Here is a 16,744-nt window from a genome sequence, read left to right as displayed (position 1 = left end):
ACCTAATATTTAAAATATACGGAATTTATACAAATACATAAGAACAAGGAGAAAATGTTCAAAAAATATGAATAGTTTTCAAGAGAAAAATTACAAACTATTAATGACCATATGAAAGATTTTGTCAAATTATTATTAAGAAACATGTACATTAAAACAATTCTGAGGCTTTATAACACACCTTCAGATTAGCAACATTAACAAAAGATGGAAATAGTAAATACTGGGGGGTAGGAGGAGAAGGAGGGTGCTGCAGAAAAACAGTGTTACTAATTGGTCCAGCCATTCTGGACTTGCAAGTATGTGAGGGGGAAAAGGTGGTAAAAATACCACCAACCTCACTGCTGAGCATAGAACCCAAGAAGGTCAAGGATAGAAAAAGAGAGTTCATCTATCAAAACACTAATAGCAGCAATGTTTGTAGAAGCAAAAACCTGGAAACATACTGAGTGTCCATCAACTGTGGAATAGCTAAACAAACTATAACATTAAGTAATTAAATATTATTATGGCTATAAGCAAATAAATATAAGGAATATAGAGAAAAATATAAAGACTTAAATGATCTGATGTAGAATAAAGTATACAGAACCAGAAAAATAACATGCTCAATAAAAACAATATAACTAGAAAGAAGAATAAAATAAAAACAAATGCTATTTAGTTACAGTGATCAAGCTTGGAGAAACAAGAAAAACGAAATTAGGTGGAAACTATGAGTACAGAATATCAGACATTCTGTCAGGTGTGGTTTATATGTTATTTTTTCTGTATTTAAAAAATTATTTCTTGAGAAGGAAAATTCATTGGGTAGGGAGAGAAGAAGTGTATCTGGAAATAAACTAAATCATTTTGTTTTGGTTTTTGCTGTTGTTGAATCAGCTGGGGTTAAGTGACTTGTCAGGGTCACAAATCTAGTAAGTATCTGAGGCTGGATTTGAACTCAGGGCCAGTACTGTATTCATTGTGCCACCTGGATGCCCTATTTGTTCTTTAAAAAGAACCATGCATCAACAAAACTTTTTTATTAAAGTCATTAGGAGACATTGCCAAAGGCAAAAAGTCATTCCAGATCAGAAACACAAGGAAAGGAACACTTTATGTAGAGTCAGAAAACCTGAATTTTAATGTCAACTCTTACTTCCTGAATATGTGACCCAAGCAAAGTCACTTGTCAACTTCCCCTTCTATAAAAATAAGTGGTTAGGATTAGATAACCTCTAAAACAACTTTCATCTGATAATGGGCATTTAACCTATTCATATATGGATGACATCTTATGTATAAGCCTATTCTACCACGTAGGTATAGGTGCGGCACGGGTTAGGTGCCCCAACATTATAAATGAAGAGTTATAGTGCTTTACAATTTCCATAATATCTACAAACTGCTATTAAGAAAAAAGGCAGATACTTACAGACTTTCGGATATCTTTTGAAGACAGATCAACTAGTTTCTTGTTCATGGACCATTCTTCATCAGATTCCATTATAGCTTTCTAAGAAAAATAATTTTTGAAATATGAGAACATCATACAGAAATAAACAGAAGGTAATTTAGAAGGAAATAATGCCAACTATCAATAGAACTACTATTCTGAATGCATAAGCCTTAGTCACTTGAAAATATTTTATGTGATTTAAACATTTTAAATATCAGAATTTAATGCCTTATATTATCTTAACTTTCATATTAACACTAGCTCAATTTTTCATGACATAATTATCCTCAATAAGAATTTTCAATTTAATGTTAATCATAGAAGGTCACATCACATCCAACTGTGTTCAAAGAAATCTATTCATATTAATTCATTAGTTAAGTCAATTGTTCATTTTTCAAATATATAAAAAATTAATGTACAAGCCTTTGGCACTCAAAGCTACATGATTATTTCTGCCTATATAATAAAGCAGAAAATTAAAGGGGGAGATACAAAAGCAGGAAATACTCAGAAATATAAAACTGGCACTTCTTCCTAGGTGAAGAAGACACAAACCACTTGATGCTACACAAATATCTGACAGACAGTAGGACAACACTAAATTATTTCCATTCCCATTCTGTAGTTATATCCCTATTAAAACTGAAAATATCTCAACATGAAATCCTAACTTGAGGTAGCATGGGGTAATGAAAAAAGAGTACTGGTTTTGGTGTCAAAAGACATGGGTTCAAATATTAGTTCTGCTTCTTCCTACTTGTATGGCCTGTGTGAGTTACTTAGCATTTCTGGATTCAGTTTCCTCATCTACAAAATAAGGGAGTAGGATTAAATGACTTTTGAGGAAACTTGTATTTGTAAAACTTTGTTGTTAATGAAGATTCAAATAATACAACTTATTTCTATCAAGTTACTGTAGTACTGTGTTATGAAGGGCATGTACTTAAAACATGTTCTAAAAGCTCTTTTACATCGTCATGGAAAAAGCTGTGCAAGAAGGGTCACCAGATATGAATTTCAGTCCAGGCTGTGCAAATGATTTTCTTTGTGGCCCCAGGAAAGACAATTTCTAGGACTTAGCTTCCTTGTCTCTATTATGAGGTAGTCATACTAGAATAACTCTTTGTCATTTCAAGCTCTATCATTTTATGATTTTGTGAAATATAGACATTTTATACAAAGCAAGTAATTGTATCTCTTAGTAATCAAATAAATGATTTAGTGGAGATGGTAGCATATAATCTAAAAGAAATTATATCAGACAACATAATTAAATTATCATTTATTGTCTGGTAGGCCCTGGACTTATAAAAGTCATGGATGCCTAATAAACCACCAAAGACATCACTATAGAAATCCAAAAATAAAACATGATAATACCTATACAATGGGCTCAATACAATATATTTAACAAAATAAATGTGACACTTTTGTTTGTTGAAAGCTAAGCATTAAGTAATTTTATTAGCTATTCAAAAACCCCAGTGCCTTAGAAGAGCTACTGATACTTCACCTGGCCTATTCTAATGGCCTAACATTATATAACAAAAGAATACTTAGATTTTTAAAATCCCACCATTTTCAATAAAATGGCTAAATTTTTTAAACTAGCCCTTTGTTGACCTATTATTGTTGACCTATTATATCTTTATTAGAACCTATATCAACGAATTTCAAATTTCATGCAGTCTAAAAATATTTCACTCTCCTCAATTCTATTTCTTCTAACCAATTTACAAAACATACTTGCACATTATGTTAATACTTTACATATCATTTGATGCTTGGACAATTGGCTCAGAATGGAAGGATGTTGGAGCCTTTAAACATTCAGTATGGCAGTAAACTCCGGAGCATAAACAAATGGGTATCTTTTTAAAAGGTATTAGGATTTTTTTTTGATAGTGACAACTTAATCAGCTAATGACTATCATCAATTTATTGTAATCCAAAAAACGTACGTCAAAGTCTAAAGATATGATTTCTTTTGTCAAGACTTATCATGAATGTCTATATACTGAGAAGTTACTAAAATAATTCATCCTGGCATTCGCAATTTGTACTGTTTGTACCTTGCTATCTTTGGCTCCTGTGCCAAATTATAAGTGCTCTAGAGTTATGAATACACTTATTACTTGAGAATATTCTAAAGTAAAATCTGAGTTCTACAAGAGGAATGAAAAATAAAACTGAAAATACAACTAACTACTTTATACTATTGCTACTAAAAGATCAGTATAATTTAAAGTGAAAAAAATTTTAACTTCTTGTGCCAATTTTTCAGAATGTAACATTATACTGAATCTCACTCAATGATTAATATAATAATGAGAAACAAATGTTATGAACACATAAGAAAAAATAAGAAAAGCATCCAGAAAACTCTATTGTCAGTAGGGTGCTATACAGGAAAAAATGAAAGCATTTGAGAAGTTATCTTCACATACCTTAAAGTAGATGGGAGCCATATCTCCAACTTCTTTTGGGAGAGGAATACACTCATAAACCATGTGATATCGTTTGTGCATATTCATATTTGTTTCTAAAAAGATGCAGTCTAGTTCTTTATCTTCAAACATCCTCACCAGTGCCTTTCTGAAACTCTGAAAAGAAGATAGAAAAAAGTAGAACACACAAATTCCACTCAAAAATATGAAACAGTACAAACAAATTTCTCATTGTGGCCAAGGGACAAAAGGAGTAAGCAAAGTAGGCCTACAATTAAGACTGAGTGTGCAGAATACAAAGAAAATATGCAATGTCTTTTAGGAATACAAAACAAAACAAAAATAATACCAGAATAAAGTATATAGTGGAGAGAAATGAACAAAGAATCCTGATCAAGACTTAAAAAACAGTAATTGGAGTGAAAGCTTTATGTTCTTCCTAGTGAAGGTCATTGATCACATTTCTTAAAATCAGTGAAAATATTGACACTGAAGACACAACTATTCTTAAGAATGGTACAATTTCATGTTGCATTGACAGTGACAGTTTAGATTTCAGCAGCTTCCTATATTATCTTTTCAAAAACTTATTGACAGCTTTTGTTTTTATATCATCTATATCTCCTACTGCAGTTGTACTTTATAACAGTGTTATGAGTAAAGGAAACACTAAATGCTCCATAAAACTAAACAACATAGAAAGAAAAGTATGATGTTATGTGCAATATCTTATACTCACAGACATCCCCCCCTACTTCTGCAAAGGAGAAAGGGACCTTCTCATAACTCTTTTTCTCGGGTCAAGTTTGCTCAATATAAATTCTACAACATTCACTTTCAATTATTTGTTGTTGTCCTTTCCATTTTCATTGTTTTAGTCATTGTGTACATTGTTTTCCTGATTGCTTACTTTACTTTGCATCAATTCATACAAGTCTTTCCATGTGTCTCTATATTCATCATATCTACTGTTTCTATATTATGTCCATTGGTTCTGTGAGGTACAGTAATATTCTCTAACAGTCATGTATCACCATTTGTTTAGCCATTCCCAAATGGACAGGATTCTACTTTGTTTCCAGTTTTTTGCTACACAAAAGTACTGCTATAAATATTTTGCTGTACATGTGGTCCACCTCTTTGCTATTAAACTTTTGGGGGTATGTCTTTCAGAGCTTCATATACTTTCACAGAGTCAAGTGGACACAAATACTGCCTAATTTTTTTTTGTAACCTAACTAGAGATAGCTTGAGGAGGAGGAGGAGGAGAAGAAGGAAGAGGATGAAGAATTAGGCTAAAAATCTCAGGCAGTCCACATCCTAGGAACAGGCAAATCACCTTTGGCCTAAAGGTTACATATTGGATAGTAGGAAACTAATTTTAATCAAGATGACCACAGTTTCTTCTAAAAACCTACCAAGGAGAGGATGACAGAGTAGAAGTATGCATTTGCTCAAGCTCTCCCCCTAAATCCCTTAAAATACCTGTACAAACTGAGTCTAAACAAATTCTAGAGCAGCAGAAGCCACAAAATGACAGAGTAAAACAGATCTGCAGCCCAAGACAACCTGGAAGGCTGACAGGAAGGGTCTATGGCACCTGGCTCGGAGTAGAGCGTAGAGCACAGATAAGGCATGAGGGTGCTGAATCATGAGCAGCTGCTGCATTTTTCAGATTTCTCAACTCACAAATGCCAAAGACAGCTTAAAAGGTCAATGAGAAAGTTCTCTCACCTGGGTGAGAGGGGAATGTGGTCCACACCCAGCCCCAGGGCAGTGGCAGCCACTGCCACAGCAGCAGCAGCCACTGCCACAGCAGCAGCATCTTCTGGAGCTCACGGCCTACAGATGGTGGGGGAATCAAGTAGCTGATCTAGGTCTCAGTCCTGAGTGGAGGTCCTGGGATGAGGAGGAGGGCTGCCATGGTGAAACTGGTGGTGGCTGTGGACAGGGAATCCGACTCACAGTTCTAGGGCAGAAAAGAGTGCTTGTGGTTGCTCACAGACCAGAGCAAATGTCAGGAGAGGAGTAAACACTCCTCCCTTGATTACTCCACTTTCAAGAACTGAGAACATACAGGTCCCTAGAGATATCTCAGAGAAGAGCTGCACAAAACTTCTAAAGCCTGGGGTAGTAGACCCTCTACTTGACAAAGGGCTCAAAAGTCAAGAAAATGGCTGAGAAAAGGCCCCAAAGGGGGGTGGAGGGGAAAAAAGACTATAGAAGGTTAATTTCTTGGTGAAAAGGTATTTTCTTCATTCTTTTGGATGAGGAAGACCAAAGCATACAAATGGAGAAAGACAGCAAGATCCCATATCCAAAGCCTCCAAAAAAAAATATGAAATGGTCTCAGGCCATGGAAGAGCTCCAAAAGGATTTTGAAAATCAAGTAAGAGAGGTGGAGGAAAAAGTGGGAAGAGAAATGAGAGTGATGCAAGAAAATCATGAAAAACAAGTCAACTGCCTGCTAAAGGAGACCCAAAAAAATGTTGAATAAAATAACACCTTTAAAAATAGACTAACCCAAATGGCAAAAGAGATCCAAAAAGACAATGAGAAGAATGCCTTAAAAGGCAGAATTAGCCAAACAGAAAAGGAAGTCCAAAAAGTTCGCTGAAGAAAATAATAGTTCTTTAAAAATTAAGATGGAGCAGATGGAAGCTGATAACTTTATGAGAAATCAAGAAATTATAAAACAAAACCAAAAGAATGAAATAATAGAAAACAATGTGAAATATCTCACTGGAAAAACTGACCTAGAAAATAGATCCAGGAGAGACAATTTGGTCTACCTGAAAACCATGATCAAAAAAGAGCCCAGATATCATCTTCCAAGAAATTATCATGGAAAACAGCCCTCATATTCTAGAACCAGAAGGTAAACAAAAATGGAAAGAATTCATTAATCACCTCCTGAGAAAGACCCCAAAAGGAAAACTCCTAGGAATATAGTAGACAAATTCCAGAGTTCCCAGGTCAAGGAGAAAATGTTACAAGCAGCCAGAAAGAAACAATTCAATTACTGTGGAAACACAATCAGAATAACACAGGATTTAGCAGCTTCTACATTAAGACTTTAGCAGGACTTGGAATATCATATTCCAGAAGTCAAAGGGGGTAGGATTAAAATCAAGAATCACCAACCCAGCAAAACTGAGTATAACACGTCAAGGGAAAAAATGGAATTTCAATGAAACAGAAGACCTCCAAGCATTCTTGATGAAAAAAACAGAGCTGAATTGAAAATCTGACTTTCAAATACAAAAATCAAGAGAAACATGAAAAGGTAAACAGGAAAGAGAAGCCATAAGGAATTCATTAAAGTTGAACTGTTTACATTCCTATATGGAAAGATATTATTTGTAACCTATGAGACCTTTTTTAGTATTAGGGTAGTTAGAAGGAATATATACATATATGTACACACATATGTACATATATATGTATATATGTATACATATATTATATATGTGTATGTTTATGTGTAGGTATATATGTGTGTATGGGTATATATGTGTATATAATATATGTGGGTATGTGTATGCATGTATGTATATATGTATGTATTGTACGTACACACATACAGGGCACAGGGTGAGCTGAATATGAAGGGAGAATACCTAAAAAACAAAATTTACTCTAGTGGAATGTACTAGTAGAAAGAGAAAGGGAGAGGTGGAATGCAGCAAATCATCTCACATAAAAGAGTCGAGAAAGAGCTTTTACAATCGAGGATAAGAGATGAAAAGGAATAAGTGAGCCTAAGTCTCATGAGATTTGGCTTAAGGAGGGCATAACACACTCAATTGGATATGGAAATCTACTGCAGGAAGGCAAGGGGGAAGAAGATAGGAGAGGGAAGATAATAGAAGGGCAGCAAACTGGGGAAAGGGATAATCAAAAGCAAACACTATTGTGAGGGGACAGTTAAAAGGAGAGAATGGAATAAATGGAGGGCAGGAAAGGACAGAGGGAAATGTGGTTAGTCTTTTGCAACATAACTGTTATGGAAGTGTTTTGCATGGCTACACAAGTATGACCTATATTGAATTGCTTGCTTTTTCAATGAGGGTGGGGGGGAGGGAAGAAAGTAGAGAATATGGAACTCAAAGCTTTAAAAATGAATGTTAAAAATTGTTTGCATGCAGCTGGGAAATTAGATGTACAGGCAATGGGGTATAGAAATCTATTTTTGCCCTGAAAGAAGATAGAAGGGAGAGGAATAGAAGAAGGGGGTAACAGAATGGACGACAGGATGGGGGAAGGGGTGGATGGGGTGCATGCTGTCCTGGGGTGGGAGGTGGGGAAAGATGGGGAGAAAATTTGGAATTCAAATTCTTGTAGAAGTGAATGCTGAGAACTGAAAAATAAATTATAAATTGAAATTAAAAAAAAATAAAACACTACCAAGGTGATATGAATATGAAACAAGATAAAATTCTATTAAAAACAATACCAAGGATAAGTCTAAGAAACAGAAAATAACTCTCAATCATTCAGCACCCTTAAGGAAGAAGATACTCTCCTTCTGGGCCAGTGGATATTGCTTTTTTACATAATAGCAACTGCAATGTTAATCGGAGTTAAAAATCTTCCTCACTCATTAATAAGCCTGCCCATTAAGGAAAGCTTGATTGGGGAGGCCCACACCTTTTGTTAATTTCTAATGCACTGGTTCTCAAGGGTTGTGATGCCCTCTGGCCCTGAAAAGTGTGTAAATACTCTGAGGTGAGGTTTTACTTTGAGGCTCACTCAGTGCAACTGTTTTCCTGGCCAGATAAGACTCTGGGCAGCAGCTAAGGAGCCCTTGGGCTTTGAAAACCCAGATACTGGTGCTTCTCTCTCTGGTAACTATGCATGTATGGCTTATGGTCAGATAGCTGGAAGCCCTGTCTCTTGGCTGATCTTTGTTCCTCTGTTTGTATTTTCTCTGAAGTTCAGGGTGCTGACTTTGTCCCTTGAACTAAGTGAATGATATATGTGCTTGATGAAAATGATTGTTGACCCCTCAAAAGTTGCTTTCCTTTTAGAAAAGCAGATCTAAGAATCTGTCATAACAGGTCCTCTTGTGTATGCCAGGGTCCTTGCTGTTACAGCAACTGAATACAAAAGACAATTCATCAGGATACCCTAACCTGATGGTAATATTAGTTAGAAACATTAAGCTCTCTCTGTTCTGATTCTACATTCATCAAGCATTCTTCAGCTTTTATAATCTTACCTCCAAATTACTCATTTAGGAAGGTAGTTGTAACAATTCTCAGGATAAATGAATCAAAGAATTTCATATCTGAAAAAGGTCTCAGCGGCCATATATAAAAAAGAATTCTAAGAACATACTCAACAAATTATCATATCACCCCTGTTTGAAGATCTCCAAGGCAAAGAAACCTACCACCTCACAAGGGAGCCCATTCTACCACAGATACTTTCTACTTTTCTAATTCTGGAGAAGTATTTCCTGACATCAAGTAAATAAGTGCTCCTTCAAGCTACTGCTTCAAATTCTTTGGACCTTTAGGGCCAAATAGGACAAAGCTAATCCCTCTTTCACACTACAGCCATTCAAATACTTGAATACATCTCTAGTACTCCTCCATACAGTATGAATTTGAGGCATTTCAGTATTTTTGGCTGCCTTTTTAGGACATTCTTCAGCCCTCAGTCTTTCTCTAAAATTACTTATTAAATTTTATTTTATAATATTATATGTATATATAAAATTACATAATATATGTAATATAACATATAATATAATAAATTATTTATTAAAATAAAATAAATGCCCTGAATTAATTATAACATTCTACATGTGGTCTTACAAGGGCAGAGAATATCAGAACTATCACTTACTTATTCCTAGAAGTTATTCCTCTTTTAAGATAGCCCAAGACTGCATTAGCATTTTTTGGCTGTCATGTGACACTAATGATTGATACTCATTCCAACAAAACTCCCAGATATTCCTAAACAAACCACTGGCTAACCATGCCTTCCCAGTTTTGTACTTGTTAAATTCACGGGGGGACCGGAGGGTAGGGTTAGGCAGGGAACAAAATATATAATTAATATTTATCAACATTAAATTTTATCTTACTAGAGTCTGCATATGGTTCCATCTTTCTCAATCAATCATCAACAAGCATTTAATAAATATCCATGTGTCAGGCACTATGCTAGGCACTAGAGATACAAAGACAAAAACAACAACCAGTTCCTGCATTCAAACAGCTTACATGGATGAATATATGTATGAATATATGTATATGCAGAATAAATACAAGGCTTTTCGATTCAAATTATGTAGGAAAAAGGGGCATTAGAAGTTGGCAGGTGGGAGTAGATTCAGGAAAAGCCTCATAGAGGGTAGTGCTTGAGCTGAGTCATCAAGGAAGTGAAACATTCTATGAGGTACAAGTGAAAGAATTCATTCCAGACACAGGGGGAAACACCATATGCCAATGCAGAGAGATGGACAGTAGAGTGCCATAAGTAAAAGAAGACAGTTTGACTGGACCACAGAATGCAGGAAGGCTAGTAATATATGATGAGGCTGAAAATATAGGCTGTGGTCAGGTAATGAAGGACTGGAAAAGGCAAAGAGAGGAGTTTATATTAAATAGAAGAAGCGACTGGTAGTCACAGTAAAGTGATTTGGTAAGATCTGTGGTTAAGGAAAATTACTTTGGAAGATGATTAAAGGGTGGACTGGAGCAAGCAGAGAAATTAAAGCATGAAACACAAGAAGGTTATTGCCATAGTCCAGGAGAAAGGTGAAGAAAAGGTCTAACAAATGGTGCTAACCATGTGAGAAGAGAGAAGGGGATAAATGAGAGAGATGTTGTAGAGTTAGAAATGACAAATTTGACAAACGACTGGATGTATGGGTTACAGGACAGTTAAAAGTTAAGGACAACAGTAAGAATGCAAACCTGAGTGACCGGAAGGATAGTAGTGCCTTTGACAGAAACAGGGAAGTTTCTAGAAGTATAGGAATGGGAGGAAATAAGTTCTGCTTTGGCTATATTAAGTTTTAGACATCTATGGGATATCCAGTTTGAAATGATCAAGAGGTAGCAAACATGGGAATGGCATTCAGAAGAGATGTGGAGATTATTTATATATATATATATATATATATATGTATGTATGTATGTATGTATGTATGTATGTATTTGGTTTGGATATATATAACTGAGTCATCTACATAGAAATAATAATTAAACACATAAGGGTTGATGAACTCACAGAAATAATACAGAGAGAAAAAAACCCAAGACAGAGACTTGGGGAGGTATACCCACAATTAGAGAGATGATGAGACAATAAAAGAGACTGAGAAAGGCTGCTTGAAGAACCAAGAGAGTTCTGTATCATAATAATCCTGAGGAGAAAACAATCAACAGTGTCAAATGCAGTAAAGATGTGAAGAAAGAGAAAGATTAGGCAAAGATAATAAGATATGGCATTTAAGATATACACATCAAACTTTGTTTCATCTCCAAATTTGATGAACATGGCATCTAACCTTTTTTTCAAGCAAGTGATTAATAAAAATGTTAAATGGTGGAGGCAGAGCCAAGATGGCAGAGTAGAAAGACATACATATACTAGCTCTTCCCACACAGCCCATAAAATACCTGTAAAGAAAGACTCTCAACAAATTCTAGAGCAGCAGAAGTGGAAAACAACAGAGTGGAGGAGATTTTGCGCAGCATGGCTCTGGGAGGAGGATGCGAGCAGGCCTCGGGGGCGGAATCCCCAGTAGCAGTAGCAGCTGGTTCGCAGATCCCTCAACCCACAGGCAACAAACGTCAGTGACAGGCTTTTTTCAGCTGGCTGGGAAGGGAGAAGTGCCTTCCCATAGCTCCGGCCTCAGGCCCCTCAAGGGGGCAGGTGAGAGAGAAAACATGAAGCTTACTCTCATCACATTTGACTCAAGGAAGGAATAAAATGCACACTCATTTTGGTATGAAAACCTATCTTACAATACAGGCAAGTGGGGGAGAAGGGGATAAGCAGGGTGGGGGGAATAATGGGAGGGCAATGGGAGGAGGGAGAAATTAGAAGTCAACACTCTTGGGAAGGGACAAGGTCAAAACAGAGAATAGAAGAAATGTGGGGCAGGATAGGAAGGAGGGAAATATAGTTAGTTTTGCACAACATGACTATTACAGAAGTCATTGCAAAACTACACATATATGGCCTATATTGAATTGCTTGCCTTCCCAATGGGGATGAGTGGGGAGGGAGGGAGGAAGAGAAGTTGGAACTCAAAAGTTTTAGGAACAACTGTTGAGTAGTGTTCTTGCATACAACTGGGAAATAAGAAATACAGGTAATGGGGTACAGAAACTTATCTTGCCCTACAGGACAAAAGAGAAGATGTGGATAAGGGAAGGGAGGGATGTTAGAAGGGAGGGCTGACTGGTGATAGGGGTAATTAGAATGCTTGGAGTTTTGGGGTAGGGAAGGGGAGAGATGGGGAGAAAATTTGGAACTCAAAATTTTATGGAAATGAATGTTGAAAACTTAAATAAAAAAAATGTTTAATGGCACAGGTCCAAAAACAGATCTCTGGAGTACTATACTAGGGACTTCCTACTAAGCCTGACAATGAATTATTAACAATTACTCTGAGTTTGGCCAACAAATTCCAAATTCATCTCACTGTGCTATCATCTTTCTAGCCTATATCTATCTTTTGCACAAGAATAGTATTAAAATACTATCACATCCTGCATGAGCTAAGAACAGGCACTTCTCTGGGCCTCAGTTTCTTCATCTTCAAAATGAAAGGATTAGACTAAATGACCATAAGGGCACAACCAACTCTAAATCTATAAGGGATAGGGAACTAGGGATCAGACCTAAGATTTCATTGGTATAGGGAACTCCCAGATGAAGAAACTCTCTACCAAAGCAGGTCAGCACCTTTACTGAAAGGTTAAGTAATATGCCCCGACTTCAAAGCTGGCCCTCCATCTGCTACTCCACAATGCTTAAATGCTTTGAAAAAAATATAGGAAACTTTATCTATTATCATGATTTGTAAAATTTAATAAACCTGCCAAAAAAGAGAATCAGGTAAATCTGGCATGACTTATCCTTGATAAAGTCATTCTCCTTCTATGTGATCACCACTCCCCTTTTTAACTTTAACAATACATTCGAGAATTTCCATAAATCAAAGTCAAGCTCAGTGGCCTATAGCTTGTTCTATTCTATTCTCTGTATATGACATTTCATCTCTTCTCTCTAGCCACTGTACTGTCTGCCCTTCATTCCTCTAACACATTCCTTCATCCCTACATCTTAGCCTTGGGAAGATCAGTGCTCTCCAGATCACTATCCCCACTTCTAGTCTAGGCCTAGAAGCCACAGAAGTAATTACTGTGGAGAAGGAGACCATCTTCCTTGCTATCACCAATACTAACTGCTGATCAACTGCCAGTTATTGAAAGGTAAGTCCAAGAAAGTCAAGCAAGAGTGGCAGCACCAACCAAGTCACTATTCTTGTTTCTAGTTCCACCCTTGTAGCCCACATGTAGGAAAGAAGCTGATGTGAAAAAGGGGCCAGCATCCCCACCAGCTATGAACTAACAACCACTTACAAGTCAGGCAAGCCAGGCTACAGCTGAAGTAGCAAAGCATTCTGAGAAAGACACAGTAGGCATTATGTGTCAAGTAAATCAAAACACTAGCACTACCATCTCCCTTTAGACACTAATGGACATAGCCCAGGATCCTGAATCAAAGAACCACAAGAACAGCAGTGATCCCATATCACTGTCCCTACTTGCATTTTGAGCCCTGCAGCCATTATTGAGGGAAGTAAACACTACAAAGGAGGGACCTACCTTCCTCACCACCACCTTAGTAGCAAGTATGCCCAACAGCTCAAGATATAGCATCACCCCCAACCCCTGCTGACCACCAGTCCTGAGTTGGCCCATCTGGCTTCCATAATGATCATCCTGAGATGAAAATCCTGTGGAGATGCAGCCTCGTAACTGCTTCTGTAGGTACTGAAGTCACAACTAATGAGGACCCAGAAAATAAACTTCTTGCCCGCAAAGCCCTTGTCATGTGAAATAGTTCAGAGACTGAGATAATCTTATCAGTGGAAATGACATTAAAAAAGATTTCATTACCATCTACTTTGTTGCTACAACATAAGGACCATGGGATTTTTCCATTAAGACTTGCAGCAGAAACCTTCCGTATGTGTTGTTTCCCCTATTAGAATGTGAACTCCTTGACAGCAAGGGTTGTCTGACTTTATTATTTGTATTTCCAATGCTTAGAACATAGTACTTAATAAAGTACTTTTTATTTATTAACAATAATAACAAAAGCTAACACTTATATAATCCTTACTATGTGCCAGGCACTGTACTAAGCACTTCACAATTATCATCTCATTTGCTCTTCATAATAAGCCTGCAAGGTGGGTTTTATTCATTCATTCAAATTTGTAGCTTTCTTCTAGGGTCAGCATAAGTGACATAAGAAGCTTTCCCTTATGTCTCAGATACTAGTAACTGCCTACCCCTCCCCCAAAAAATTACCTTCTATCAATTGTTTATATCATTACATATGTTCACGTTATCTACCCAAGCTAGACTGTAAGCTCTCAGAGGACACAACTGTTTCACATTTCTCTTTCTATCCTCTGTGACTAGTATAGTGCCTAAAACTTGAAGGAGCTTAATACTTTCTTGCTTGACTGATTATATACAATACTCCCCTCCCCCTTTGACCTACTTCGCTCACTTGAATAAGGTATGCCACTCCAGATTCATGTTTCAGTTAAGGAGTCTTTAAACTATCAAGTCTCAGTGATCCCTAAGAAGTCAAAATTTCCAGCTTATGAAGGACCTCAAGTTCATCTTGTTTGCTGCCTATGCTTTGCATATTTTCTTAAGAGATATTCGCTGCCACGGGTTTAACTATTGGCTCTAGCTTCTGAATGTCTCTATTGCTATATTTTTTTCCAAGACAGTGTGTGTGTGTTCATCCTCCACTGCCAAAGAAGACCATGCCATCAGAGAAATAATGACATGACTTGCACTTGACTTTCTTTTGAGTGTGTGCAGGTCACCAGCCTCATTTCTCCTCCAGAGCCATCTGAATCCAGTGAGCAGATACCCCTCAGGATGACTGGAGATGACCCAGGATGAAGGCAGCTGGGTGGATATAGCACCAGTGCAGAAGTCAGGAGCACCTGAATTCAAATCTCACCTCGGACACTTGACACTCAATAGCTGTGTGACCTTGGGCAAGTCACTTAACCCCAACTGCCTTTTCCAAGACTATAGCTGCTCTCACTGATAAGGAACCTGACAGACACACTATGTAGGCAGTCTCATCTTTCCTCCATTCTTCAATTTACAGCCCTTTTGATTAGATTTGCACAACTGAAAACAAATACTTTAAAAAAAAACAAACAGACTTCGTTAGGTGTTGTCCATTCTAGGTTTAAGAGACTGGCCTCCCTATATTTTATGTCCAGAATTTCAAATCCCAATCTCAAATGTCATCCACTTGGCCTTGCCACTTGTGCTCCTATGGTCTTAAGTTTCTTGCTCAAGACTTCATACCTTTAGCAATATTTTCTAGGTTCTTCCTCACAGGATCATTTGTGCCGATGTGAGTCACTTGAAGTGGGTAAGACTCATGCATTTTGAAGTCTTAGATGGTTCTCTATCATGTCTTATATTCCTAATAAGCCATATTGTTCTTGACAGGTCAACAAATAGCTTCCTTAGGGATGCTCAGCAGGGACGTACAAACCAGAGCAACTCTTCCTGCTGAATTATTTCAAACCAGAGAAAAACAAAAACAAAAGTAGCAAGAAGTAGTTGGGTGTTAGATTTCTACTTAAAATCTTCCAAGCTAAGGATAATTCTCTTAACATTAAGGTTTTAGCAAGAAGTTACTTCAAAGGGAGCTGAGGACCTTAACCTCATATCTAAGAAAGAGCAGAACACAGTAAGAGGCCAAGAGATCCAGTGAGGAATCCCCAGGGTAGAAAATCAGCATGCAGACTAGACAGAATTGGAAGAAAAGAATTTAAACAGTGTTTGAAATTCATTTGGAGCTATAAGCACCATCATCTGCATGGAACCTTCCCTGATTTCCCAACTTTTAGCGGCCTCCTTTCCAAAATACCTTGTATTTAACTACTTAGAATTTATTTACCTTATATTTGCACTGCATATAATTTTATATGTATTTGTCTCCTCCATTAGAATTTAAATTACTTGACAGGTAGAACTGTTTCATTCTTTGTACTTGCATCTGCAGTGACTATTACTGTGCCTAACATATAGTAGGTACTTAATGAATATTTGTTGCTTGATAATGCTTTGTTTAATATCATTAGTTAAACCACTGGAGGATCCAGAAGGGGACCTTTGGATGGAGGCTTTTCCATAGCTTTTTGAAAAAATAAGCTTGAATATGAACCTCTGATTCTATGTTGATAGTTGTCCTGTGATAAGCACATGAGACTTCAAAAGCTCACAGCAGTTAACAGACTTTTGAATCACTTTATCAAAGCAAAAAAGTTCTATAATGTATCTCTCTCAAAATTTCTTACTACTTGAAAAAAAAGTGTAGATCTTCTCCTGAATAATGTAACTTATGAATACTTTAAAATGTTTATTTTTGTACCCTTTAATGAAGATTCATACACTGCAAAATAAGTGATTTGTCCAGGAAGCAGCATTGCTAGAATTTGAACTTAAGTCCTCCAGCTTCAGAATCAATGTTTTTGGACCAGTACACAGATAACTTGCAAAAAACTCTTATAAGTCATCATGGCTATCAAGGTCATTCTTTGAAAACG

General features: G+C 36.8%; 1 protein-coding gene across 2 annotated transcripts in view; it reads right to left on the bottom strand.

Annotated features, from left to right (window-relative positions):
- Nucleotides 1–16,744, bottom strand: part of CWF19L2 (CWF19 like cell cycle control factor 2) — a 127,349-nt gene that overhangs the window by 10,466 nt on the left and 100,139 nt on the right. For both annotated transcript variants that reach the window (XM_072611210.1, XM_072611209.1), the window contains exons 15-16: nt 3,892–4,047; nt 1,418–1,498 (exon numbers count right to left, since the gene is read on the bottom strand). In XM_072611210.1, coding sequence (XP_072467311.1) covers nt 1,418–1,498; nt 3,892–4,047 — 237 coding nt within the window. The remainder of the gene's footprint in view (nt 1–1,417; nt 1,499–3,891; nt 4,048–16,744) is intronic.

Source organism: Notamacropus eugenii, chromosome 5, assembly GCF_028372415.1.
Source record: "Notamacropus eugenii isolate mMacEug1 chromosome 5, mMacEug1.pri_v2, whole genome shotgun sequence".
Lineage (NCBI taxonomy): Eukaryota > Metazoa > Chordata > Mammalia > Diprotodontia > Macropodidae > Notamacropus > Notamacropus eugenii.
Note: the sequence above shows the minus strand (reverse complement) of the source record. Positions and strands in the feature narration are given on the sequence as shown.